General features: G+C 50.0%; 1 protein-coding gene across 2 annotated transcripts in view; it reads right to left on the bottom strand.

Moving 5' to 3' along the window:
- Window positions 1-381: 381 nt before the first annotated feature.
- Window positions 382-26,664, bottom strand: part of ASCC2 (activating signal cointegrator 1 complex subunit 2) — a 42,877-nt gene continuing 16,594 nt past the window's right edge. For both annotated transcript variants that reach the window (XM_043557953.1, XM_043557952.1), the window contains 15 exons: window positions 24,399-24,466; window positions 23,327-23,437; window positions 22,131-22,243; window positions 17,198-17,272; window positions 16,674-16,781; window positions 16,362-16,430; window positions 16,132-16,206; window positions 14,581-14,761; window positions 12,949-13,163; window positions 11,916-12,035; window positions 6,242-6,335; window positions 6,022-6,152; window positions 5,371-5,473; window positions 3,749-3,828; window positions 382-3,277 (listed from right to left, as the gene is read on the bottom strand). In XM_043557953.1, coding sequence (XP_043413888.1) covers window positions 3,106-3,277; window positions 3,749-3,828; window positions 5,371-5,473; window positions 6,022-6,152; window positions 6,242-6,335; window positions 11,916-12,035; window positions 12,949-13,163; window positions 14,581-14,761; window positions 16,132-16,206; window positions 16,362-16,430; window positions 16,674-16,781; window positions 17,198-17,272; window positions 22,131-22,243; window positions 23,327-23,437; window positions 24,399-24,466 — 1,715 coding nt within the window. In that variant the 3' untranslated portion in view covers window positions 382-3,105. The remainder of the gene's footprint in view (window positions 3,278-3,748; window positions 3,829-5,370; window positions 5,474-6,021; window positions 6,153-6,241; window positions 6,336-11,915; window positions 12,036-12,948; window positions 13,164-14,580; window positions 14,762-16,131; window positions 16,207-16,361; window positions 16,431-16,673; window positions 16,782-17,197; window positions 17,273-22,130; window positions 22,244-23,326; window positions 23,438-24,398; window positions 24,467-26,664) is intronic.

Below are 26,664 nucleotides of genomic sequence, written 5' to 3'. Positions count from 1 at the left end.
ATGGTAAGTACTCAGTAAGTGCTTTTATTCTCATTACAAATATCATGGTCTTACCATCATTTTCATTTATGCACATTCCTTTCCAGACTTGGTCTGTATTCAAATTTTAAAAAAAAAAAAATTTTTTTTTTTTTTTCAACGCTCATTTACCCCTGGGACAGAGAGAGACAGAGCATGAACGGGGGAGGGGCAGAGAGAGAGGGAGACACAGAATCGGAAACAGGCTCCAGGCTCCAAGCCATCAGCCCAGAGCCCGACGCGGGGCCCGAACCCACGGACGGCGAGATCGTGACCTGGCTGAAGTTGGACGCTCAACCGACCGCGCCACCCAGGCGCCCCGGTCTGTATTCAAATTTTTAAAAAATATTTTCACAATCATGATGCATTACCATCCAATTTATTCTCTTCAAAAAAAACTCAAACAACTTATTTGTCAATATTTAGTTTTTTACATTGCTATTAAGAGTTCATTGACATCATTTTAAAGAAGGGGGCTCTATAACCACCCCCTTGCATTTTTGGTGGGTTTACTTTTGTGTTTTGTTTGTTTCCTTCCCTGTGTTATTTAGCCCAAGCTCCCAGTGTGACAGGGACAGGCAGGTTCTTGCCAATCACTTCCTTTTCCAGACTGCACCTGGAACTCAAAAAGGATCTGCATCCAGGCTCTGCTGCTAACTTGCCATGGGCTTTGGACAAGTTCATTGCCCTCCCTGGGCTCCCAGGTCCCTTCTTATCAACGACAGGCTCTGCCCTACCTATCTCACAGAGGCACAGAAGCACTGTTCAAACAAACATGTCTGCCATCATTGCCACTCATGAGCTAGAAACAAAGACACTCAAAGTCCTAAGTCCTCTTGGAGGCACTAGGTCGTACAAGCTTCCTAGGAAATGCCTGTGATAGTCATGTTCTCTAACAGGGTGTAGAGAAGGCACTTAGAAATTCCTGCTTAGGAGTAGTGGGGTGATGGGGCCCAGTGATCAAGTGAGCAGGGTTCAGACTCCCATCCCACCTCACTTGTAACACTTGTGCCATTGCTCATCTTAAACCTTGGGGCCTCCTCAGAGGATTTAATTGGCACCAGGTGGAAACCATTCACCTGGACCAATATACCCACTTTGCAGATGGGAAAACTGAGGCCCTGAGAGGTGAAGGGGTGTGCCGACCAGCACTGTTCTGGATGATCCTGAGTGAGGTGTTTGCAAAGCATCCCTGAAAGGGTGCCCTCAAGATCTGAAATGAGAAAGAACACAATTCTTCAAGGGAGATCCAGTTTGACCTAGCAGTACATTCTGGGAAATTTGACAAATTGTCTTCTCAAATCCTTTAAACCAGGATGCCAGTAGGAGGCTTGAACACCGCTCCAAGCGGTCAGGAGCTACGTATGACAAAATGAAGGTGAGAGGGGCTGTGTGAACCGTAACAAGTAAGGTAGGAAAAGCCCAGAGCTCCCCCGACTCACCTCACCTTGCTCCAGGAACAAGAGCTAGGTCTGAGGAGCTCAGGGAGAGAGAAAACAAATGACTCTTGCCTCTATGGTCCCTGGCAAATGCCTCTGGGAGGAAACAGAGTCTTCCTGCTGCCTGTCAGAATGGCTGACCCCCAGCCTGATCTCACCTAATTCAGCAGCTCGAGGGGAAGACACCACTCCCATCTCCGCTCTGCATCTCAAATGCACCAGGAGAACTGGTGCGGCTCAGAGGAATTGCTATTGATTTTCACTTGTGCAGCTGACCTAACAAAACCAATTCGTCAAGTGCTTGTCTGCCTGGCTGCTCCAGACACTCATCCTACCCACGTGCAAATAAATTGCACAAGCATCTACGGTGATTTGTCAAGGTCCAGCTGGGCAGGGGCCTGGATCCATGGATGGACTCCAGGCTAGGCTGGGTAGGATCAGGCCAGCAAATACCCCACTGCCTCTGTTGATTGGCAGTGTTCTGGGGGGGGTGGTGAGGGGGAGGTGGGAATCAGGATGCCTGCCAGCTGCTGCCACACTGTGAACCAACTGCCTGCCCACCACCCCCCCCACACACACCGGGAGGAGGTTTTGAGGAACTAGGTCCAAGTCCTAGTTGGACCCCAACAGGGCTTGGCAGTGACATCCTCATTTGTGTCTTCTGGTCTCTGACCCCCTGATTTTGGAGGATTTGATGGAGTGTACACACAACCAGGAAGTACCAAGCTCAGGTTTTGGCTGTTACTGGAAAGGCGTCCTCGAGTCAGCTAAGAGACGGTGATGATACCACTTATGGGGGTCTAGGACCCTATAAAGACCAGGGGTCAGACTGAGGGTCTAATCCCTGTTCTCCTACTTCCTAGCTGTTGCCTGGGCAGGCAGCTTCAGCTCTCAGTGCCTCACCTTCCTCACCTATACCTCACCTACACTAGGAAAATAGTACCTACCTCCCTGGGTGGAGGTCGCAGGGACTGAACGAGAGGGTACTGAAGGACCACAGGACCTCACACCTTTATCTCTTCCTTCCACGAGCAGGGACTGGATACTCAAGGGAGTGATGTGCTCAGGACCACACGGCAAAGCAGGGCAACATCAGGAGGGGTTACAATGAGACGCAAGTGCCAAAGGCTGATGAGAAGAGCGGGTGATCATCCAGCTTTCTTGCTCTCCTGATGGTGGCCGTCACTGAAGAATGGGATACAGGGGGAGCGGGCCATGGGCACATCATGGATCATTGCTTGAAAGGGTCAAAAATTTTATTTGCAGGCCTTTTTTGTTTTTGTTTTTTAAATTTACAGGTTTCCTGCCGTCCGGGGTAAAAGAGAAGTGGTGTCTTGCTGCACGAGGTTTGTGGGGCTTGCCTTGGGGCTCTGTCCCCATCCCTTTTGCCTGCTGGCAGGGTTCTTCCTGCCCCAGGGGTTCTTCCGCTGTGGGATAAGGCACTGTGTGTTCTGCAAGAAGGCGCTCACGGCAGGCTGGTGGACGACGAGACGGCCTTCTCAGGGGCTGCAAAGCTGAGGCTGTTGAGGGGTGGAGTTGAACTTGGGGCCCTGGCAGGAGGCCAACTGGTGAGGAGACCCAAGGCTATGGTAACTCAGCCCAGCAGGTCTGGTGCCGCTGCCTCCCGGCTGGCCCTGCCATGGCGGCCTCAGGATGGAATCATGCCTTTGCTTCTTTTGCGGTCAGCCATGGTTCTCCGGTTATGGTTGGCTCGCGTCGCCTTGTTGGCTTCCTTCTTCCTGCGTTCCTGGGTTGTCTCACGGTTCTGCCCGTGGCCCCGGGGGCTGCCGGCCACTGCCGTGGAGCTGTCGTGCCGGTACCTGAGGGAAGAACAACCCAGTGAGATGGGAAGAGCTCACTGCCTTTCTCAGAGGTCTCTGGGAAAGAACACACGGCTTGGGCCAGGAAACCCATGTCCCAGCTTCCAGTGAGAGAAGAAATGGAGACCAGCAAGGGCAGGGCTGTGGGGATTTTGGCCAGTCCTGTGTCTGTCTAGTGAATTCTCTTCTCTGAGCCTTGCCTCTGGATGGGTCCCTGGCTGAGGGAAGGACCCGCTGTGGGTTGACCACAGCCCACAATAAGGAGAGGAGGGCTTAGGGATGGGGATGGGCCTGTTTCTTCCTCTGTAAAGTAAGGATAATGATAACAGTGGCTACTTCACAGGGCTGTTGTGAGGGTTAAATTGATACATGTAAAGCACTCAGGGTTTACGTGTGGGCTTCCTAGGTGGTTGGCTGAGCCCTTCCCATATGGGTCCCCTCCCACCAGAAACAGCGCTTTAAAATGCTCACCCCTTCCTGGCAAGGAAGGCCATGCGCCTGGCTTCTGCTTTCTCCCGCAGCACCGCTGGGTCCTGCACAAAATGGTCAGGCTGTGGAGGGGAAGGGAGAAAAAAAATCTAGAGTCATGAGCCTCTCTATTTCCCAAAGCTGTGGTGAGGCTGTGCCTGACTGGATCTTGTTGATGCCTCAATGCTAGGAGTGGGGGAACGCCAGGCTATGGCAGGGTGATGCCCTAGAAGGAGATGCCCTTGCTTGGTCCAAGGTTTCCATTTGAAGCCTCTCTCCTCCGTCCCTCCCACCTCTTTTGTGATGGGGAGGCAGCTAAAGGGACTGAGGCTTCCTGCATAGGCATGATGGGGCGAGTGGACCATAGTTGGAGCATGGATGACAAATGGGGGTCAGGCCAAGATGGCCACCATGAGAGGCCACATGGGGTCTTGAAAGCCAAGAAAGCTGCCCCTGGGAGCTGACTCGTCCTCACTCTAGCACCACCACCAACGTGCTATGGGAGTACCCACTCTTTTTTTTAAAGTTTTTATTTATGTATTGGGGGGAGAGCAAGAGACAGAAGGTGGGGGGAAGAGAAAGAATCCCAAGCAGACTCTGTGCCATCAGCACAGAGCCTGATGTGGTGCTTGAACTCTCAAACTGTGAGATCATGACCTAAGCTGAGATCAAGAGTTGGATGCTTAACCGACTGAGCCACCCAGGCGCCCCAAGGGAGTACCTTCTCTCAAAGACTATTTTTTTGGAGGGGGAGGGGTCAACAAGCAAAGGAGACTAGACTAGCAGCAGGAAAAACTGTGGCCTAAGGACCACAGATAGCTCTTGGTGGCCTGTACTGTTAACACACACACACACACACACACACACACACGCACACGCACACACGTACAACTGATAACACTTGAAAACTGGAAGATTTTACATAAAAATCCAGGCTGACCTCTTGCCTGGGAAGAAGGGAAAGCCCTGGAAGCCCTAGGCCTACATTTATGCTGAGGAGCCCTTTGGGCAGAGGGTATGTGTACTTCTGTTCCACTAGTCACAGTCTCCATCAGGACCCACTACTCGTTTATGCTGGTAGCCTGGCCTGGACACATCTGAATTTGTCACCCTGGTGGGAGGGCATGAGGGGATACAGGGGTCCCAGGGTGCCACTCGGGTTCAAGCTGAGCAATCCCGCCCTTATCTGTTTCATATGTTGAGGTTCTAATTAAGATTTCATTTGAAGAAAAAGTTCAGCTGCTAAAAAATACAATTTGCAAACCCACCAGCCCAGACGACCTCCAAGGGCCCTTGGGCTCTAACACCTCTGTGACTTTAAGAACTGGCATCCTGAGCATGGTGGCCAAGAACTGCCTGCCCCTCTCTCAGCCCCCAGGCTCCTGGGCCTCATGAACCCAGCAGCTCAAAGGCTTGGCCCCTGAGCCTCCACTGAGTAGTGGAGGGGAGTTCTAAGCCAGCAACTCTCCAAGTGGGCATCTCAGGCTTGAAGGAGCCCCTCTTCTCCTGGGCAGGGATGCTGGGGCTGCCTGAAAGCCAGCTGCAGGCAAGTAGGGGCACGGTGCTCCCAGTCTGCCCTTCAGAACCACACCCTCCCCTTCATCTGCCACCTGCCAATGAGGTACCTTGGGAGCCTCGTCCTCAGCCTCCTCCTCCTCCTCCTCTTCGTCCTCTTCCTGCCCTTCTCCAGGCACTTTGGTTCTCAGCACCTGAGGGATGGTGAAGGGCCTGAGGGTTTAGAGAGAAAGTGAGATCAAAGACTAGATTAAACCTGGAGAGGGAGCCTCAGGGAGGAGGGAATCAGGCTGGGTGAGAGGGGGCTGTCACGATGGGGATGGGCTCAGGCAGCTGGAAAAAAAACAAAGTGCTTTTCAAGCCAGCTTTGTTCCAGTCCCCGGACCCTCTGAGGGTACCAGAGTCTGATATGGGGGCTTAGCCAGAGCTGGGGCAGCTCTGCTTTTATCTGCATTGGGAAATCTCTGTAAGGTTCCATTGGGGAGAGTTTTCTGCAGTTAAAAAGAACAATGTAAAATGACTGCCTGAAACCAAATTAATGCTGCCCCACTCAGGATGGGTTGGGCCAAATGGCCAAGGGAGTGGCTGGGGGTGGAGGGAGCAGTGGACCAGGACTCAAGAGGCCTCGGTTTGGGCCCTGGTTCTACCACTGACTTGCTCGCGTAATCAGGGCCTTGGTCTCCCCAGCTGTGTACACAAGAGGCTTTGGGAGAATCGCTGTGCCCCTGGGATTCCGCCCTCTAGCTGCCCTGCGGCCTCACCTGCGGCTGATGAGCTCATCATCCGAGTCAGCATCGTTGGCGCCCACCTGGTTGCCATCGTACGTGTCATCGTACTCGTCCTCATAGTCATCCCCTCGATAGGGCAGGCCCTCACCTGGCTGCAGCGGCACCTGCAACAGCAGAAGTGTGGGGCCGAGGGGCCCAGGGCTGGCCAATTCTCCCCCACCCGGCGAAGGCCCAACGGCCTGGGGCCACCTACCTCCTCCACCACCACGCTGTACTGCTCGTAGCGCTGCCGCTGTGCCACCACCTCCCGCTTGTCGTTCAGCAGGCTCCGCGTGTTCTCCTCCTTCCTGGAGTTGCGAGGGAACAGCGCAGAAAACCATGAGGCTTTGAAGGCTGCAAGTGCCAGGGTCCAAAGCACCACGGGCTCAGGCTGGCACAAACTGTGACAAGTGGTATCAAACACTGGCAGGGGTGTGGGAAGGTGGGACTCACCGCTGGGAGTGCCCACGTGACCAGGTCCAGCCACTTTGGGAGGCATTCCAAAACAGTTGTTGCAATGTAAAATGTGCCCGCCCTTTGGCCAGGAAATTCCTCTTTGAGGCACCCACCCGAGGGAAACGCTGGCCCTGAGTATTAAGAGGTCTGATCCGGAATTTTCTTTTCAGTGTTGTTTGTAACAGCGAAAAATAGAAAACAACTAGTGTCCATCACAAGTGAAATGGCCAAATGATGTGTCACATCTTTATTACAGAACGCCAGGCGGCAGTTATCAAGAATGACATTCAACTGTTTGTGCTGATGCAGAGAGAATTCTAAGACTTATTCCCAAGGAAAAAAGCAAGCTGCAGAAAAATGTATATGGTATGATCCCGTTTGTATAAAAGACAGAAAGCAAGCCAAACAAGCTGTTCCTATGAGTGCATATAATTTACATAAGTCAATGCACAGAGAGGGCTAGTTAAGTCCCCCACCAAATGACAATGGTTACTCCTGGCATTATTTGAACCTTTTAGAAAACAAAAATTTAAGAAAGACAAAGGCCAGGGGCACCTGGATGGCTGTCAGTTAAGCATCCGACTTCAACTCAGGTCATGATCTCATGGTTTGTGAGTTTGAGCCCCACATCAGGGTCTCTGATGTCAGCACAGAGCCTGCTTGGGATCCTCAGTCCCTCTTTCTCACTGCCCCTCCCGCGCTTATTCTCTCTCTTTCTCTTTCTCTCAAAAAATAATTAAAACAAAACAAAACAAAAAAAGAAAGAGAAAGGCCATATGTGACCTTCTAACTGAGCTCAGGGGAGCCACAGGGGACCTCTGGGGTGTGAGGGGCAAGCAGGGGTCCTGCCCTTTTCCTCCTACCCCTGCTTCCTCACGGTGACCTTCTATCTGTTCCACAGTTCAATCGTCTATGTCAGTTTGCATTGGAAGAAAAAGCCCAAAAGTTAAACTCCTGTTATATCACAGGTGAGGAACGTTGGGTGTGGTGGAGGGAAGGACAGGGACCTGTTTGGGATCAATGAACTGTGGCGGAGCCTCAGTGGGGACTGAGGCCTCTCGACTGTGGCTTTGCAAATCTGTAGAAAAACCTGGCTTGTCTCACACATAGGCCTGTGGAATGTAGTTTCTAGCCCTGCAGGGGAAAATCAATATGAGATGCCAGGCAAGAAAATCCAGCTTAGCTGTGAAATCAGTTTTCTGGAATGTATCAAAGGTAGGGGGAAAAAAAGAAGAAAAAAAAAAGAAGAAGAGATACAAAGTCATAGACAGCTTCCATTAAAATCTTCTATTAACTGGCTTTTGGTGCAGGGAGGGACAGGGGTCTGAGTCTCTCAGGCTATCTGCCTGGGAGCTTGGGGCAGGTCAGGATTTGGCTTCCTTCAGTAGTTTTTACTAAGGGCCTACTACATGCCAGGGAGGGTACTAAGGCTGAGCTGGGGAGAGATTCAAAAAAGAGGAAGATCCGGATCTGTCCTCACGGAACTCACAGTCCAGTGAGGGTCGAAGGCAAATGGCAGCTAACATGAAATGTGCTGAATGGATGCAAGCATGCCCTGGAAACAAGACCCCCCTGGCTTAGGGGGTCTAGCTGGTGGGGGTGGGGGGAGAAGGGGTGGGATATGGAGGCCCTGTGAGGTGGTGGTCGGCGGGGGTGGCATTTGATCTAGACAAGGGAAAATTCTTGGTCCACAGGGAAATTCTGTATGACGCCAGGAAAGGGGCCTGTGCCTGTGGCCCTGGCTCCTACCTGGCTCTCTTCACCAGGCTGGGTGGGGCTGGAGAAGAGAGAGCAAGTGAAGGGGGCCCGGGTGTTTAGTGCCACTGGAAGGAACACATCTACTCACTCCACATACATTTCCTGAGGGCCTACCAGGTGCCAGGGCCTGTGCTGAGCCAGGCGTCCAAGTATGAATGAGAAGTATCACTGTCCTTTTGCCACATCCCACAGCTCCTGGTCTATCCAGTCCCTAGCTCTTGGCCCCACTGTGGGCCTCTAGTTATATGGCTCCCTGGCAGGGCCAGAGAAGCCTTGCAAACTCCACCCACCCAGGGTCCTGGGAGAGGGCACAGGCAGGGACAGAGGAGCCTGGTGCCCTGGGCATCCCCATCCAGGGAGGTGCAGCTTTGGTCCCATGACCCCCCCTTTGGAGCCAGGAAGGAAAAGAAAAGTGAGGGTCAAAACCAGCCAGGAAAAGACTCATCTGAGGCCTAAACTCCAGTCAAGTCTGGAAACACAGGCAACAGTGGCTTCAGAGATTTCTTCGGAGCAGGTGCTTCCTCAGGGAACCCAGGGAATGTGTGGGCTTCCCTGAAGCTGAGTCACTCTTCCCCTCCTCACTTCTTCCGGCCTATCCTTCAAGGCCCAACTCAAACTGGCCCTTAGGGGCGTGACTGCCACCTCTGAACTTCTAAGGGACCTGTAGAGGCAACAAACCCTTCCTTTTATAGGTAAGGAAACCCAAGAGGCAGAGCAACTTTCCCAAGGTGACACAGCTTCTACCAGCAGAGCCACAGTGCTAGAACACAGGTCTACTGACTCAAGTCTGCTGGGGTACTTCTTGAGCTATGTGATCACAAGCAAGCTTCTTATCCTTGCCAAGTCTTTTTTTAAGTTTATTTATTCATTTCGAGAGAGAGAGAGTGAGCAGGGGAGGGGCAGAGAGAGTAGGAGAGAGAGAGTCCCAAGCAGGCTCTGCACTGTCAGCGCAGAGGCTGATGCAGGGCTCGAACTCACGAAACACGAGACCATGACCTGAGCCGAAACCAGAATCAGACGCTTAACCGACTGAGCCACCCAGGTGCCTCTCCTTGCCAAATCTTAATTCTGCATCCCAGGGATGAAATAAGATGATGACTAGAAATGAACCTGGCACATGCTGGGCTCAACAAAATGAATCCTATTTCTTTTTACTGCAGGACTTATCAGAGCCTTTAATGTGCTAATGTGCTCTGTGACTCACCAAGAAGAAAGTGCACAGACTTTTTTGGCCATAGAGCCTGTTTTGAGGGAGAACACTCATAATCTTCCAGGGTACCACTGTTCAGTCCAAGGAATTTATGGGATCCCACCTTATACACACCGCCTCCTTCATGTAGCTATGATATACCTGCAGCACATGTGCTTGGCCTCTACCCAACAGCCACCCTCTACCTCATCCCCACTCCTAACACACCCTCATTTGGTTCAGGTCTTTCCACCTTTCCCCCTTCTCCTGGAGCCCTGGACCTTGGCCCTGTGACCCAGTTCCCCACTGAGATGTGAGTGGAGTCTGGAAACTTCTGGGAAAGGCTTCCTGGTCTGTAAGAGAAACACAGGAAGACCTGGTCCAGACTTCCTCTTGGCACTGTCATTTCTGGAGGTCATAGCTGAAACAGCTGTGGCCACCCAGTGGCTTCTAAGGAACTAGCTCACAGAGATGGAAAAGATGTATCCTTGATGATGAGGCTGTACCATAGGTTAACCAAACCTAGACAGACCTACCTTGCAACTCCCTTTCGTACAAGGGACAGGTTTCCCTATTACTTGAGCCACTGAGTGCATCCTATCTGATTTAACCCATACACACATTGTAACTCAAGTGTGACCTTGTGCTACTTTTCTCATGTGCCCCTTGACTGCCCTGCCCAGATTAGGACAAGAGTCCCTATGGAGGCCCTTGTATGCCCCACCCTGGCATCTCTCCCACTCTGTCACTACTTGTTTAATGGTTTAAATCTTTCCCATAGTCTCTGCATCGTTTGAGATCGAGGCCCGGGTGCCCTGCTCACCTTGTCTCCCTGGTATCTAGCACAGGATCTGGCACTAGTAGATCACTTAATAAATATTTGCTGAATTAATAAGTAAATAATGAACACATGAATGGAGGCTTTGCCTCTTTGCAATCCCCAGCCCCTGGGCTACCCAGCACAAGGACTTCAGTAAACATTTGCCTCCTAGACTTTCCACCTGGCAGCTTGTAGTGCCCTAGGAGCAGGGCCCGACCCTCCTCATCTGCCTCTTTCTCCACAACAGAACCTGCAGAGGGTCATTCAGACCTGGAACAGTGGCCACGGATGCAGGATAACATCTCTTGCCTGGGATCTGGGGATGTCGCAACGTGTGTGACTAAGCAGTTTACAAATGCTTCCTGTTCAGCCAGCCAGATGGCTTTATAGCTGCCCTGCGCCCGCTCCCCAAAGCCCTCAGCCAGCCAAGCTTCCAGCATGGGGCCCTCACCAAAGAAGCAGCTTGTAATTCTGCCACTGGGGCTCCTATCGCAAGAAGGGGGCAGGTCCCCCATTGCCCTTCTCTGAACCTTGCTGTCTCCATATATACAATGGGGGGAGGGCAGGCTGTACTTGTCCAGCAATTCCCAGATTTCTGGATTTCATGAACCAATACAATTTAGTAGAACTCTAGGGGCTAGCATAGTGTTGCCAAGAGTTACTCATTTCTCTTGAACTCTCTATCATCACTACTGACTCTTGGTCCCTCCAGTGGGCCTCCATTCCAAAGCCAGGTGATCTTTCCAAAACATGTCAGCTCATGGGACCCTCATCATGTTCCCCATGGCCTTGGGGCCATTGCCTCTGTTTTTCACTCTTCCTAGAAAGTTTCTCCTTCCCCGCTCTTTACAGAATTGGCCCTTTGGCCCTTCCTCACACTTCCACTCTTGGTCCCATGTCATTTCCTCAAGCTTTCCTCTCTGGATTGAATCCTCTACCAGAGGTTCAGAAGTCTGCACACCTGCACCTTATAGTGCCTATTATATTTGCAATTTTACTTTGCTTGTTTGACAAAGTGATTAGTGAAAACTCCACAGGGGCAGTGGCCATGTCTGTCTCACTGCCCACTACACCTCCAGCACCTGATAAATCCAGGGCCTAGTATGCCATGAGCACCAGGCAAATATTTGTTGAATGAATGAATAAATCATAAATGGACTTTTCAATGCCAAAAAAGTAGGAAGGACATAAACTAAAAATAAGTAGAAAGACCTTAAAATTGAGTATGTTCACCTTCTGAAAAGCTGACTTAGTACAGGTCCTTAGTTTTCTCATTTTGCCACAGAATGGAGAAAATCAGGTCGAGGAGCAGCTTCTAGGAAGTACTGCTCAGCTCTATCACCCAGAGATTTGATGGTTGACACATCCCAAGATGTAGGAAGAGAAGAGGGGAACAGTTTAGGTCCCTTTGGCCTTTTGCTATCAACAAGGGGATTCATTAAAAAAAAACACAAAAAAACACCCTGTCAGAGTCAGAGCCTACCATATAAGTATCAGAGAACCTGCTCCTGCCTGCTGGGAGCGCACAGGTCCTGGACTGCTTGGGGGGACGCTGAGCCAAAACTCAAGCCAGTTCTGTAAACACGGAGTCCTTAGTTTCTCTCAATTTTCTCACTGCACTTACAGAGTTGGGGTGCCTGGCACCCTGCAGCCCACTGCACTCACCTCCTGCCTTTGTGCACCCGGCTCAGGTCCACTGTATCTCTGCTGAACACATCAAACTCATCGTTCTGGAAGACGTTGTGACGAGATGTGAGCAGGGGTGTCGGGTCTGGTTTCACCTGTCTGGGGTGGGGGGTGACAGAGAAATCCATTCAAGGGAGAAAGGTCAGCTGATGTCTACCTGTGCTCTCTTGACCCGAACCATGTTACATGCATCAGATTCTCTATTCCCCTTCAACAGCCACATGAGACACGATCTAAAAAACCTGCCCTGTCTGGCCCCTACCTGGGTATGCAGCCATGCCTGACACAAAGTTCCCCCTCAGTCCCATGTGCCATTCAGAGATTTTCTCAAAAGTTCCCTCCCTCATTGAACACTCACAACAGTCCTATAACATAGGTAGCTAAGATCACTCGACCTCTCTGGGCCTCAGTGCCCTCCTCTGTAAAATGGGCACAAAGTGGCCAAGGTACTTGTACAAAGGCAGAGCTAACTTCATTCATTCAATGAACATCGTCTGTCTGCGGAAGAAACACCCATTTGTGCACTCATTCCTGCTGCTCCACAGGCCTTCAGAGGAGCAATGGGTCAAACTCAGAAAGGGTAGGAATGAAGAAAGTGAGAAGCTCTGGCCATCCTCCTTCAGGAATCTACTGGAAAGGTGCCAATGACAGGGGCAAGCCAGAGACTTTGGAGCTCCAAAAGGCTCAGCAACCCCTTTGTCACATCCCACATTTCTGATGGGCCTTCCAGCAAGGAGCAGCTGCAATGTCCAGCTGTGCACACTCTCTCCCCTTCAGGGGGCATGTGAGAACCTCCGGGAGGGCCTAAAGTTCTGATGTGTTCCCAAGGAGGCCATTCATTTAAATGGCTGGGGAACACTGCTGTAGGGAAGAGAGAGAAGGCAGAATTCTGGCACAGGTGTGGGAAGCAGAGAAGCTAAGAAGGGGCCCTGACAAGGCCCCCAGAGCACCTTTGGCCAGGGCCCTGAGACAGCCTGGGCGCCATGAACCCCCTCCCACCTATCTCTCCCACCTGTCTAGGCTGCGGTCCAGCTGGCTGAGGGCAGGGGCCAGCCGCTCCTCCAGGATGTTGTTGATCACCTGCTCCGGGTTGTAGCTGTAATGCTCCAGGCAGGCCAGGATGAAGCCCTCACCAAGATCTGGCAGCAGGTCCTTCACTTGGGAGATGAGCGAGTCCAGCTCCACGCCACACACAGGGGGGCCCAAGGGAGCAGCTGCCCCCATACACTGTGGAGAGAGCTACCGTGAAGGAGGGAAAGACCAGACCAAGTGGGTGACAGGAAACAGACCTCAAATACCACAGGACTAGGAATCAGGGAACCTGGTTGAGTCCTGGCCCTGCCATTCCTGGGCCAAGATCTCAGCCAAGTGACCCAGGTCTCTTGAGTCTCCAATTCCTGAAACCATGTGAAGAGGGAGTGGCTCTATGACTTAGTGGTTGAGCTACTTCTGGCTGTGTGATTTGGGGCAGGGCACTTCCCCTCTCTGAACCCCAGCTTCTTCCATGTAAAATGGGAGTACTGCCTTCTACCTCACAGGGTTGTTTCAGATGGTTCAAAGAGAATAAGGCTGAGCATGGTGCCTGGAGAAGACTAGGCACCCCACAAATGGCTGTGGCTTCGACTAATCCTTTTCCAACTCTAACAAGTTAATGGCTGATGTTGGAGAGAAACAGCAACCACCAGCCCTGGACTATACGGAGATGCTCCCCTTTGATTATATTCTTTTTAATGAGGGGGATTCAGTTCATATCCTGCTTGATGCGGCTTAATTCTGTTAGGATTTTCATTTAAGGAAATTCCAAAATCAAAACAACAATAAAAATCATCCGTGTCTCAGAGAAGCCAAATGGGGAAGAAGGTGGGAAGAGTGGAGGGACTGTCATTTTCCAAGGCCCTGTGACAGCCACAGGGCCTGAGTCTAACACAGGAAGGAGAGCAGCATCTGTTAATAGTGCACAGGGCCAGCCAGGCTTGGGGCACTGCACCCAATAGCTCTGGGAATCCCAAAAACCTTGTGGAGGCAGGGATGGCAATTATCCCCACCTTAGACATGGGGAACAGAGGCTAGATGTGAGTGATGTGCCTCCAGCCACAGAGCTGGTGAGTGGCAGAACGAGGGTATACCCCTGAGCTGTCTGACCCCAGAGACCCACAGAGACTGTGGTCTTAATCCCTATGTCACACTGCCTCCCAACTTGCAGGGAAGAGTCCTGGGCTCAGTGGGCAATCTGTATGGCCATAGATTTGGCGAGTTCTGGAAGAGCCTGGAGCACCAGAGGCTTCCACACTTGCTTAGTGGAGCCCTGCAGTCCCATGGTGGGGCGTCCAGGCTGGCTAAGCAGTGAGACCAGACGCTGCTCTCCACTGCATCCAAAGCAGCTACATGGTGATCTGTTTAGAGGAGAGCTCTGGGAAGGATTTCACGTGGAAAAAGCTCCATCACTTCATTTTACAGAGGAGAAATGGGGGTTTGGCAGCTGAAGGGACTTGCAGACTCTCTAAAGGCAGCACGGAGCTGACCCGCAGGCTCAGGGCTGTCAATTCCAAAAGAAACCTTTTTCTCTGAGAGCTGAAACAAAGAAGGGACAGGTTTCCTGGAAGGGGCAGGGGAAGCAGGGGAAAATGTTGCTCCAGACACATACCTCCTCTTCCTCTGAGTTTTCCAGATGTGAGAATGGTCCACTGACTGGTTCCATCATTGCAATGACCCCATTAGGGTCTTCAGCCACCGGTGGGTCTTTAGCATCTGTGGCTTTCCGTCTGTCCACCCCTTCCCATGCACTTTCAACTGCCTGGAGGATGTAGGCAGTCCGAGTCTCATCCCTGTGACACACGTTAAGGTGTCTCTTTCCGGTGCCAGAGCCTTTTCTGCCTCTCTAGCTCTAAGGCAACATAATTTCTCAATCCTGCCTCCGCATCTGACCCTGTGACTTGTGTTAGGGGCTATCTGGGCTGTACCCAGTGGGCATTGCAGGTACCAGGGCTGCCTGGGGAAAGAGGCCAGACCACGGCCACGCTAGCCTTGAAACCTAGTACCTGTCACTCAGCAGAAAGCAGCTCTGGATGAAGACAGGGCCAGGGGCATCCTAGGACTTGATAATTGGAGGAGCCAGCAGCATCTCCTCTGCACTGACCCCCAGGAGGAGGGCCTGCCTGATGGGGTCACTGCCAAAGGGGCTTCCTGTCTGACTACTGAGGGCTTCCTGCAAAGGGGGCCCATAGGGTATCCCTAAGGCAAGACTGCGCAATCTAGCCCAGCCTCCAAAATGGCCCATAGGCCCTCCTCCCTGTCCTTTCTCTCTCTCTACCACCCTGGGCACTGCCAAGCCAGACATCTGGGAGTTGCCCTAGACTCCCTCCTTCCACTTCTAACCTAGCGCCCCCCGGCCATCCCTGGATGCCAGCAACAGTATCCTCACCAGCCCCTGGGCCTCACAGAAGTCTCAGGTCAGTCTTTTCTCCTCCCTGTGCCAGACAGAGCTTTTCCAAAGTATAAAACTGACCCTGTTACTCTCTGTTTCACACTCTCCCATGACACCCCAGTGCTTGTAGGATAGAGTCCAAACTTCTTAGTGAGAGTCATCCCAGAGCCGTGCAGGTCTGCTCATCCCCAGCTCATCTGCCATGCCACAGCCTCCTCCCACTAGACCCCAGGCCCCCAGCCCCACCCTGAGATCTACACAAAATGTCTGTGGGCTCCTCAGATGGGCCTCTCTGTCCTCCATCCACTGGGAACACTTAGCTCTGGGATTGGCCACCTCCAATTTCTTCTGCTGGTCTCGGCTTGGACAGCCCCTCCATCTCACAGCCTTTCCCTGAGCTTGCAGGGTTAGGTGCCTTCCTTGGCTTTCCTGTCCTCTGGATTTCTCCCATATGACACTTCAACTGCTTGTTTACTTGTCTGTCTCCTCTCCTGCAATGAGGTCTGTGACAGTGGGGCTGAGTCCACGTTGGTCACATGGGCCCAGACACTCAGTAAACGCCTAAAGAATGCAGGACACTACCCCACCCAGCTCCGAGGATCCGAGTAGTCATCTCCTCCAGAAACAGGGGCTGGGGCTTTGGTGGGCCTCTGGGGAAAACTGGCTGACCCAAGTATTCTGGGGATAAACCTCCCTCTGCTCCTCTGGGTCCTAGCAGCCCAACTCCAACCAGGCCAGGCCAGGTCCTATCAAGTGGCTGTGGTAGGATACAAGACTGCTGAGGCCTGTTGTAGCAAGCTGACATCATCGGCCACAGGGAAGAGTGTGTCGTAGTCCCGGAGGAACCTGCCAGGCAGAGAGCAGATGGAAGGGACAGGGCTGGGGCAAACTGGTCTGCTGCCCAACCACAAATCCCAGAACCTTATACCATGATGAGCATATGGTAGAGGCTCTGGGATGTAAGGCCTCGTGTGGACTGGTCCCCGCTCGGCCACACTCACCTCTTCTCCTGCAGCAAGGAGCTGAAGATCTGCAGGAACTCTTCGATGAAGCCCTGAATGTTGTCACAGCTGGAACAGGACACCAGGGAAGATGAGTTCATTCGATGCAAAGGATCTGTAACTCCCCTCCCTGCTGTCTGCCCTGCCCCTCTGCAAGGCCCCAGGCCAGTTGGGGAAAGAGGCATTTGTCTCTTTCCCCATCTCTGCTCAGCAACCCCAGAGCAGGGAAGGGGGCAGATGACATGAGGGAAATACCTCTGCTGGGCTTGGGGAGGGGTTCTTCTACCCAGGAAGCTGCTCCTGAGGGCTCACCTGTTTTCCAGGACAGGGAGGAGGCAAATCTGGTTCATGAGGATGTGAAAAATCTCCAGTAGCTTCTTCCTGGAATGGGACAGCCTCTGCCACAGGTCACCTAGCAGCCTTTGAATGCCCCCCAGGAGAAAAAAAAAAACAAAAACTGAGATTTGGGAGATTAAAAGGCCTGAAGGGAGCTTATTCTCAACAGCTGCAGGTGTCCCTCTCCAGAGCTGAGAAAGCCTCACGAGTCACTGTCAGCAAAGGGTTACAGGCCCTGAGAGACCAGCTGATTCCAGGGCCGCTTCTCAGTTTAAACAGTGGGTGGGGAACCAGTATGCCAGTTACCAAGAGCTTAGAGCAACAGCGGAGAGAAAAGGTTAGGATGCAGGGGCCAGGAGGCTGCTAGGTAGGGACACTGAAGCTAGAGCTGCACAGTCCATGGTGCCACCTCCTTGTCTTAGAGATAGGGATGTTAAAGCCCAAGGAAGGCAGGGCCTCTCTCTCCCACAACAACGTGCTTAGTTTTGGCCCCGGCTCACTTGCTATCTTCAAGCCTCCTCTTCTTAATTGCAGACTCCAGTTCGGGAATTGCAATTTCATAAAAGGAAGCTAGTCTGTGGAGGTACACATGGGGAAAAGGCAAGATTAGTTCACAAACACCACACTTCATCAGAAAATCAAAGCAAACCACAGGAAGCGGGAAGGCCCATTTCTTGCTCCCCAGTTGTCACCACAACAATTTTCTCCCAGAAACTCCCTGGCTCTTCCCTAAGCTTACCCTAGATTGGCCTGCTGTGGATGGTCCAGGAAAAGCCTCAAGAAGTGACCTGCAGCTATGGGGCGCCTGGGTGGCTCATTTGGTTAAGCGTCCGACTTTGGCTCAGGTCACGATCTCATGGTTTGTGGGTTCAAGCCCCACATCAGGCTCGGTGCAGACAGCTCAGAGCCTGGAGCCTGCTTCAGATTCTGTGTCTCCCTCTCTCTGCCCCTCCCCCACTCTCACTTTGTCTCACTCTCTCAAAAATAAATAAATGTAAAAAAAAAAAAAAAAAAAAAAAAAGAAGTGACCTGCAGCTACATTCCCCTTTCACTGGGAAACCAAAACCCAGGTAGGCTCATCCTAGCAATGAGCTAGAGTAGCAATGAGCTACTCAGAACTCAGTGAGGTTTGAGAAAAACCCAAGGTCACTCTTTTTGTTGGTTCAAACCTGCCAGTAGCTCCCTACCTCCTATGACATCAGACTGTAGCTCCTCTCTCTGGTACATCCATAGCTAGCACGGAGTAGCCGACCTTGCTTCTCACCTCAACAACCTCACACTCACCCCCCATCACAACTCAAATTCAAACTCTCCATCCCAGCGACAGGCTCCCAGATCATGCTTACCCACGTGACTTCTCCTTCCTGGAATTAGGTGCACGGCACTCAGAACAAGTTGCTCTTACAACTTAAAACACAGCCACCTCTCTTCAGCAGTCTAATTCTTCTTCTGAACATCTTAAGCTTCCCAAAGCCAGAACAGTAGCCTTAGTGCCTAAGATGATGCTGAATTTGTAGCAGGTACTCTATAAACATTTAACTACCGACTGGCTGAATTCTGGCAACTTCTAGGTTAGTGTAGTCCTGTACACAGCAGAGGGTAACTAGGCCCAAAGAGACAGGCTTTACTAGGACCATAGCATGGCACCCAGAAAAAGAGAGGGCAATTTGGCCCAAACAGATTCAGGTGTTGCCAGGATACATTGCTGGTGGGAAGGTAAATTGGAACAACCCCTATGGAGGGCGATTTGGCGAGATCTGTGAAAGTTAAAAATGCACAAACCATCTGTTCTTGTGATTCTACTTCCAGGAAAATATTCCTCAGATATACTTGCAAAGGTGCAAAATGATGTATGTGCAGTTATTCTTTGTAACATTTTTCTGTAATAGCAAACAACTGAAGAAAAATCTAAAGGTCGATCTATGGGGTCTGGCATTCCATACAGTACAATGGAATTCTATCTAGCCATACCAAAGATTGAGGATGCTTTGTGTACTGATACACATTAAATTTAAAAATAAAATGCAGAGTGTCTGGGTGGCTCAGGTGGTTAAGCATCCGACTTCAGCTCAGGTCATGATCTCACGGTTCGTGGGTTCGAGCCCTGTGTTGGGCTCTGTACTGACAGCTCAGAACCTAGAGCCTGCTTCAGATTCTCTGTCTCTGTCTCTCTCTACCCCTATCCCACTCATGCTCTGTCTCTCTCTCAAAAATAAATAAACATAAAAAATTTTTTAAAAATGTAAAAAATACATACAGTACTCATATGTCAGCAGTTAATTTAAAAGGCAGAGGGGGTGATATATAATGCGCGTATTTACTTGTACATGTGTATTTATATACATATTTCCGGAAAACCCCACATAAAAAACTTAACAACAATGGTTATACGTGAGGAACAGAACTAAAGAAGGGGAAAAGGAAGACTTCATTACATACATATATGTATACACATTATATATGTACTATGTGCATGTGACTCTATGTATACATACATGTATATATAATGAAAAGTCTTCCTCTCCCCCTTCCCTACTATATATGTTCATACATACATATTTTTGTTGTTGTTTTAATGCATTTTTTTAAAGTAAGCTCTGCACCCAATGTGGGGCTTGAACTCACGACCTTCAAGATCAAGAGTCATACGCTCTATTGACTGAGCCAGCCAGGTGCCCCTCGTTATATATTTTATACCTTTTTAGTTTTGAACCATGTGACTGTACTATTCATTCATAAAATTAAGCCACAGAGAGAGATACTCCAATATACTTGAGGATATCTGAGAGGACGGAGGTTGTTGTGAGAGGATTAGCCGTAGAGCTGTGTGGTGGCCATAGCCCCTTCCAGAGAGTTGCGGGGACCGAGCTTGCTGCATTTGCTCAGCCAGCGTTCTTGGCCTCCAGCACAGGGTGAACAGGGTGGGCCAGCTCCAGGCTGTTTCTGTTTGTGGGTCAAAGGCAGTGCCACTTGCAGGAAACAGTGTTTTCCTTTCTTCCTCCTCACCCCAAGATGGGTGGAGCCACTCCCCTGCCTTCACTGACCCTTGCAGGAAAGTCAGTTCTTCCAAAAATTACCCTCCATTTCCAAAGACCCTTTCAAAAGCAATCTGTGCCACATTTTGAGAAGATGCTTTAACAAAATGGAAAATGCCTGTGGGGGGGGCTGACTGGCTCAGTTGGTAGAGCATGTGACTCTTTTTTTTTTTTAAATGTTTATTTATTTTTGAGACAGAGACGGAGCATGAGCAGGGAAGGGGCAGAGAGAGAGGGAGACACAGAATCTGAAGCAGGCTCCAGGCTCTGAGCTGTCAGCACAGAGCCCGATGCAGGGCTCAAACTTGTCAACTGCAAAATCATGACCTGAGCCAAAGTCAGACGCTCAACCGACTGAGCCACCCAGGCACCCCATGTGACTCTTGATTATGGGGTCATGATTTCGAGCCTCACATTGGAAGTAAAGTTTACTTAAGAAAGAAAGAAAGAGGGGCGCCTGGGTGGCTCAGTCAGTTAAGCGTCCGACTTCAGCTCAGGTCATGATCTCACGGTCCATGAGTTCGAGCCCCGCGTCGGGCTCTGGGCTGATGGCTCAGAGCCTGGAGCCTGCTTCCGATTCTGTGTCTCCCTCTCTCTCTGACCCTCCCCTGTTCATGCTCTGTCTCTCTCTGTCTCAAAAATAAATAAACTTAAGAAAAAAAAAAGAAAGAAAGAAAGAAAAGAAAAAAGAAAGAAAATTCCTATGATAAGTGAAGATAAGCAGGGTACAAAATCCTAAGAACAGCCTGATCTCTCATGGTGATTTTAATTTTCTACCTTCCAGAATTTTCCAAATTTCGTATGAGCATTTGGCAGTTTATGCCACTTTAACCATGAGAAAAGATACCTTTCTCAAAAAGTGGACAGGCCCATCCTAACCCCTTTCTTCCGGAGAGAGTGCTGATTGGTGCTTTATTCTAACATCTTCTGGGAGGCTGATCAGTCCTCACATCTGATTTTCACGAGCTGAGGAGACCCAGGAGGGGTCAGAGCACCAGCTGCCATCTCTGGCACATGTCAGCACTAGATAAATGTTTTGTTGAATGGGCAAGTAAATGACTGAATGGACCAACGGCTGAATGGACAGAGTTGGGCAGCTCCCAGAGGCTCCTGCGAGTGGTGGGGATAGATGATGCCTGGCAAGAGCAACAGCCAGAGGCCACTGAGAACAAGCCAATCCCCACTGTTGCCAGGCAACATGCAGGTTACCAGCCATGCACCCCTTTCTCACCGCACAAGGAGCAGACAGATGCTTGTGGTGCCAGTGGGCAAGGAGGGTCTCTCTCCCTATATCTTTCTTTACTCATATCCTCCTCTATATCTTTCCTCATCCTGGCAGGATCTTTCTAGAACTCCTTTCGAATAAATCTTCCAGGGGCTCCCTACTGCCTACAGAATAAAGGCCCCACTCCCCGCGAGCAAGTTCAAGAGTCCTCACAATCTGACTTCTACCAAACCTCTCTGGAGACTCTCCTTACCTGCTCCTTTTCCTACTGCCCCAGGCCCTGCTTCATCCCACTCCACTTCCTGGCACTCCCTGGACACTCTCTGGGCCTTCCCACCTGTACTCTGCCTGCCTGGAATGCCCTTCCTACCACTGTAATCTTACTCTTTCTGGAAGGTTCCTGTTCATTCTTCCAGATGTCACTTAAAGGGCATCTTAAAACCTCTTATTTCACCAGACAGAACTTTGCCTCCTTCCTCTGTGTTCCCAGAGCACTTCATAATATGGCCACAACAGCTGGCCCCACAAGCGAGCAAATCTGAATGTCTCTCTGTGTGTGCTCTAGACCAGATGCTGAAGTCCTCAGACCAATTCTTATTGTCTGTTACTCCCTTGTGCCTGCCCATGATAGGGGCTTTGAAAGAACAGAACTGAACTAACACTGCCCTATTCTTGGTTGGTGTTTTTTTTTATTCCCTCCCCTACTGAGTTCTTGGCTAAAAATGGGAAGGCTTCTAAAATGCAGGCTTGGAAAGCCTGGGGGGCTCAGTCGGTTGAGCGCCCAACTCTTGATTTCAATTCAGGTCACTGATCTCACAGTTCATGGGTTTGAGCCCCGCGTCGGGCTCTGTGCTGACAGCTCAGAGCCTGGAGCCTGCTTCAGATTCTGTGCCTCCCTCTCTCTCTGCTCCTACCCCACTCGTGCTCTCGCTCTCTCTCTCAAAAATAAATAAACATTTTAAAAAAATAACAAAAGTTAAAAAACAATAAACAAACAAACAAATGAATAAATAAAATGCAGGCTCCACATAAGCAGGAGCCTCATCTGTCGTCTTCACTGCTGTATGCCCAGGCTGGAAGAGGGCCTGGCACATTCTAGGTACCCAGTAAATATCTGCTGACTGAGGATGCCAACGAGAACCTCTACTTCAGCAGTCAGAACTACTACTGTACCTGTAACAGAAGTCATGTTTCTGGAAGGTTTGGCAAGCCAAAGGGAAGATATCCAGAAAGGCCCAGAGTGTAGTGCAGGTATCACAAAGGTAGAGAACAACGTCTTTTAATTCCTGTTGCCAAAAGAAAACACTGCATTATTCTCCTCTGCCCCTATACACAGCTCTGTAGTGGGTCTGAGACAAAGTTGACAAAAGCCAGTGGGAGCCATCAGGCAGATACCTTGTCGGGGGAAGAGAAGACCAGATGTCTGTGCAAAGCCTGGTTGTTCCATCTCTAGGAGCGCGATCTGTACAAGTTACTCAATCTCCCTGCTTCAGGTCTTGCTACCTTAGCTCCAATGGGCATTGACCCAGTGAGCTCTGGGGTTACTTCTAGGTCTAGGATAATATAGTTCTCTCTTCTAAGCTGAAGGAGAACCACCCCTGAACCTGAAGACAACGCCTGTGGTCCCACACAGAAAGCACATTCCACTGAGGACAATAACAAGCCCATATCTTTCGTACATTTTGAAGAGGATGGAACATGGAATACCTTCTCATACACATCCCTGAGTCTCTTGACAACTCTAAAAACGAGGCTGAGCAGTTGTTAGGATCTCTGTTTTACAGAGAAGGAAACTGAGGTTCAGAGGGGTAAAATGACTTGTTCCCACAGTACTCAGTGTGTGTCTGTCTGAAACACTTGTTTAATGCCTATTTTCCCACAAGACTGGAAGCTCCAGGAGGGCAGCTCATGGCTGCCTCTTTCCTGCTCTATCTACTGTACTTTTAGCACAAGGCCTGATGCATGTCTAGGCTCCTTAAGTATTTACCTCTGTCTCAGACTGTAAGCTCCATGAGAGCAGGCACATGTCTGCTTTTGCCTACTGTTTTATCCTGAAGGCTCAGCACATGCTGGGGGCTCCTCAGTATAAATTCGCTGAATGAACACAGGGCTCAATGAATAACACGAATGAGCTCATTGTGCTGAACTAAGTGAAGATTAAACTCCCATCCTCTGAACTCTAGTTCCCTGTTCTTTCCACTACTCCATAAATGAAGCTCCCAGATAAAAAAAAAAAGCCTGCTGATATGGTCTAAACCTGTGTGATGGGAATAACTGTTTATGGAGTTGGGTAAAAAGGGCCACAAGCATGGGAAGCAGCTGCCAGATCCCCTGCTAGCCAGAAAGGCTGGGCTGAAGGGTAACCTCACCAGGAGAGGCATGTCGCTGGGGGTCAACCGGCCCCTCTCCTCAAGCTTCTGGGGTGTGGCGCTGGCCCCATCCCCTTGCAAACCACAGTGCTGGAGGATATTGCTAAAAACCTGTGAAACACAAGAAAAGGCTCTCTCACATCCTGTCAAACCAACAGCTGGAACTCATGACCTGCAGTCTGGGATGAGTGATCTGAAAGCTGTCTTGGAATCTTTGGAATATATGTTAGTGTTCCCATGAAACCAGAGACAATGATGGGATGCAGGGCAGAGTGGAAACTGTAAAATGGGAAAATGTAAAAATGGGGGTTATTCTTCTTACAGGACTGTGGTGAGGATTAAAAAGACAAAATGTATGGAAAGCCCCCAGAATCCTGCAGATATTACTTGAATGGATATGTTGGGCAAATGTATCATAATAAATAATTTAAGATACATACAGAAAAAAAAAAGAAAAAAAATATATATTTAGCAATATATTATATGTTTTGGATTCTCTGAAGATGGCAATATATGGAAACTATATTGAAATCAAAGGCAAATCAATGGTGAGGAGAAAATGGTCCATCGTAAAATCGTGTAAGTCTTTAACCCATTGCACCGTCTTAAGTATGCTAGCACGTAACTACCCTAAAAGTTATCGTGAATAGTGGAATCTCTTGGTGGTAGGATTATGGGTTAATCTTCCTCTTTCTGTTTTTTTTTTTCTTTTTCCATCATTTCCAAATTTTCTACAATGAACATTATTTTACAAAACAATTTTATAGAACTTTAAAGCTCTTATTTGAGAAACACAGGTATCTTAAACGGGTAACCTTAGAGACTTACGGCTGTTGGCGAACAGCACACAATTGAAGCCAAGCTCCTTTTGTATGAGTGCTAGACAGCCCTTAGATTTCAGTTCTGTTCAAGAGGGAAAAAGGGTGAATTTGAAAGTGTGTGCTAAGGGGCAGGACACAGCAACTGTCTGGAGATGGGGTTGGAGAGAGGTAGGGAGTAAGCATTTCTCCTGGGCTCTTCCAGGAAAGTCCAGGGTTGGAGAAGGGATCTGGGCAGGGCTGAGAGCTGGTACCTGAAGGATGGTGGGCATGGTTTCATCCAGGTCATTATAGTAACTTGGCTGCTGGATAAAGATGTTCCCTGAAAAGAGAAGAGAAAGGTAGGAATTGGGAAAAGATGGTGGGAGAGGAGAGGACACGTTACAAATGGTTGCCAGCATATTCTGTGACCTTTTCCTAAGCCTGTCTGCACTAGAGCAGTCCTGGCCCCAGGCCCTGCTGGCACAGAGCTTTGGCCCAGCCTAGAAACTTCCCCAGCATGAGGGAGGGACTTTACTCAGTACAATTTAACCTTTTAATCACCTCTGCCTAGCGAATTACATAAAAGGCCTGCCCTGGTCAAACCAGCTCGCCCTGATGTCCCCAGGGAGTGATCACATTTGGGCACCGTGCCTTGTATGACAGCATTGGCTTTGGAAGTGGGAATTAGTCATCCAGGAAAATTAGAAGATATGATCTCTGCTTAAGAAACCTGGAGGCTACAATCCAGGATTCTTGCCAGGCCACACCTCTAATAATGTGAGGAGACTCTAAGGAGAAATTTGTCTGGAAATTCTCTTACCCTCTGCTTTTGAATATGCTAGCCATATTAATCCATCCTCTTCCAAGGTGAGAGGTCTGAAAGACATCTCGAGCTAAGGTTACCACACATTTGCAGTTGTTCTCAAAAAACAAAACTCCTTTCCGAATGTTTACTACCTCCAAGTGCGGCTGCTGTGAGTGCGTAGGTTAGAGCATATGGTAACTGGAACAGAAACCAAGTGTTCCGGCTGCCCAAATGGCAAGGGAAGGAGAAAAAATCACAGCAAACTAGGAGGCATGACAATGCAAAATGCCAACACCCTTAAGAAGAGGCCAGGGTTCTTCATCTCACCGTGATCCTAAAGTCTGAGGCCGGGCGACTGTCAGGATGTGCTGAATTCTACGAGTCCTTTGTCTTTGGGCAGGTGTGTCCTCGGTTTCCTTAATGAAAACCCTGCAGCCCTTGCCCCATCTCAAAGGATTTGAAAAATCAATGAGATCAAAGGCCAGATGGGACTGGGTGAGTAAGCAAGTCACTATGTAGCCGGACTTTCTGTAAACACTTTCTTGGATGCAACTTCATTGCTTCATTCCAGAAAACTGAGTTTTAGCAGCTTGAGCTTGCTCAGTGCATCCCACCTCCAGATGGGTGCTGACCCCTCAACCCATAAAGGTACTCCCTGACCATCTGTGCATCCTAAACTTGATAGCAGGGAGAGACTGAACTGTCTTGTCTCCCCACCAAACTCTGTTCTTTCTCACAAAACCCTCCTATCCAAAGGTATCCTCAAGGTCAAGTCAAAACTCCTGACCACAGCACAAAGGGCCATGTGAGATCTGGCCCCATTGGCATCTCCAGCCACCTTCTCCCCATTTCCTGCCTTGCATTCCTCTCTCATACCTCTTCAACCACAGAGAACAAGCCCCATCCCCTCCCTCCACCTGGAGTGACCTCTCAGAGCTAAGTTCACCCTAAGGCAGGTGTCACCTTCTCCAGGCAGTGCCTCCTGACCCAGGCATTAGGAGCAGGTCTCCCTCCTCACCCCATACCACATGGTGGACCCCACCACATCCTGACTACCTGGCATGGGGTAAGGCCCTCTCTTATAATCCTTCTAGTGCTTAAGCCTGAGTAACAGGGATGTTTTACAAGCATCAAAACATCACATTTCACAACTGACTCTTTCCTCTCCTTTATCTGATCCAGTAACAGTGAAGTTCTGACTTTCAGTTTCACAAAGAAACTGTTAAGAAGTAAGGGACAACCTTCTCGGCTAAAGCAGTATGGAAACCCAGAGGGGAAAAAAAAGTGGGGGGGGCGCCTGGGTGGCTCAGTTGGTTAAAGATCTGACTCTTGATTCTGGCTCAGGTCATGATCTCATGGTTCGTGACTTCGAGCCCCACATTGGGCTATACACCGAGCGTGGAGCCTGCTTGGGATTCTCCCTCTCCCTCTCCCTCTCTCTCTGCCCCTCCCCTCCCTATGCTCACGCACGCACACAATTTCTCTCTCCCTCCTTCTCTCTCACAATACACAAACTTAAAAAGAAAGAAAGAATGTGCCTGGATTGCTCGGTTGGTTAAGCGTCTGACTTCGGCTCACTCAGGTCATGATCTCACAGTTCATGAGTTTGAGCCCTGTGTCGGGCTCTGTGCTGACAGCCCAGAGCCTGGAGCCTGCTGCAGATTCTGTGTCTTGCTCTCTCTGCCCCTCTCCTCCTCTCAAAAATAAATAAACATTAAAAAAAATTAAAAGAA

Source organism: Prionailurus bengalensis, chromosome D3 (assembly GCF_016509475.1).
Source record: "Prionailurus bengalensis isolate Pbe53 chromosome D3, Fcat_Pben_1.1_paternal_pri, whole genome shotgun sequence".
NCBI lineage: Eukaryota > Metazoa > Chordata > Mammalia > Carnivora > Felidae > Prionailurus > Prionailurus bengalensis.
Note: the sequence above shows the minus strand (reverse complement) of the source record. Positions and strands in the feature narration are given on the sequence as shown.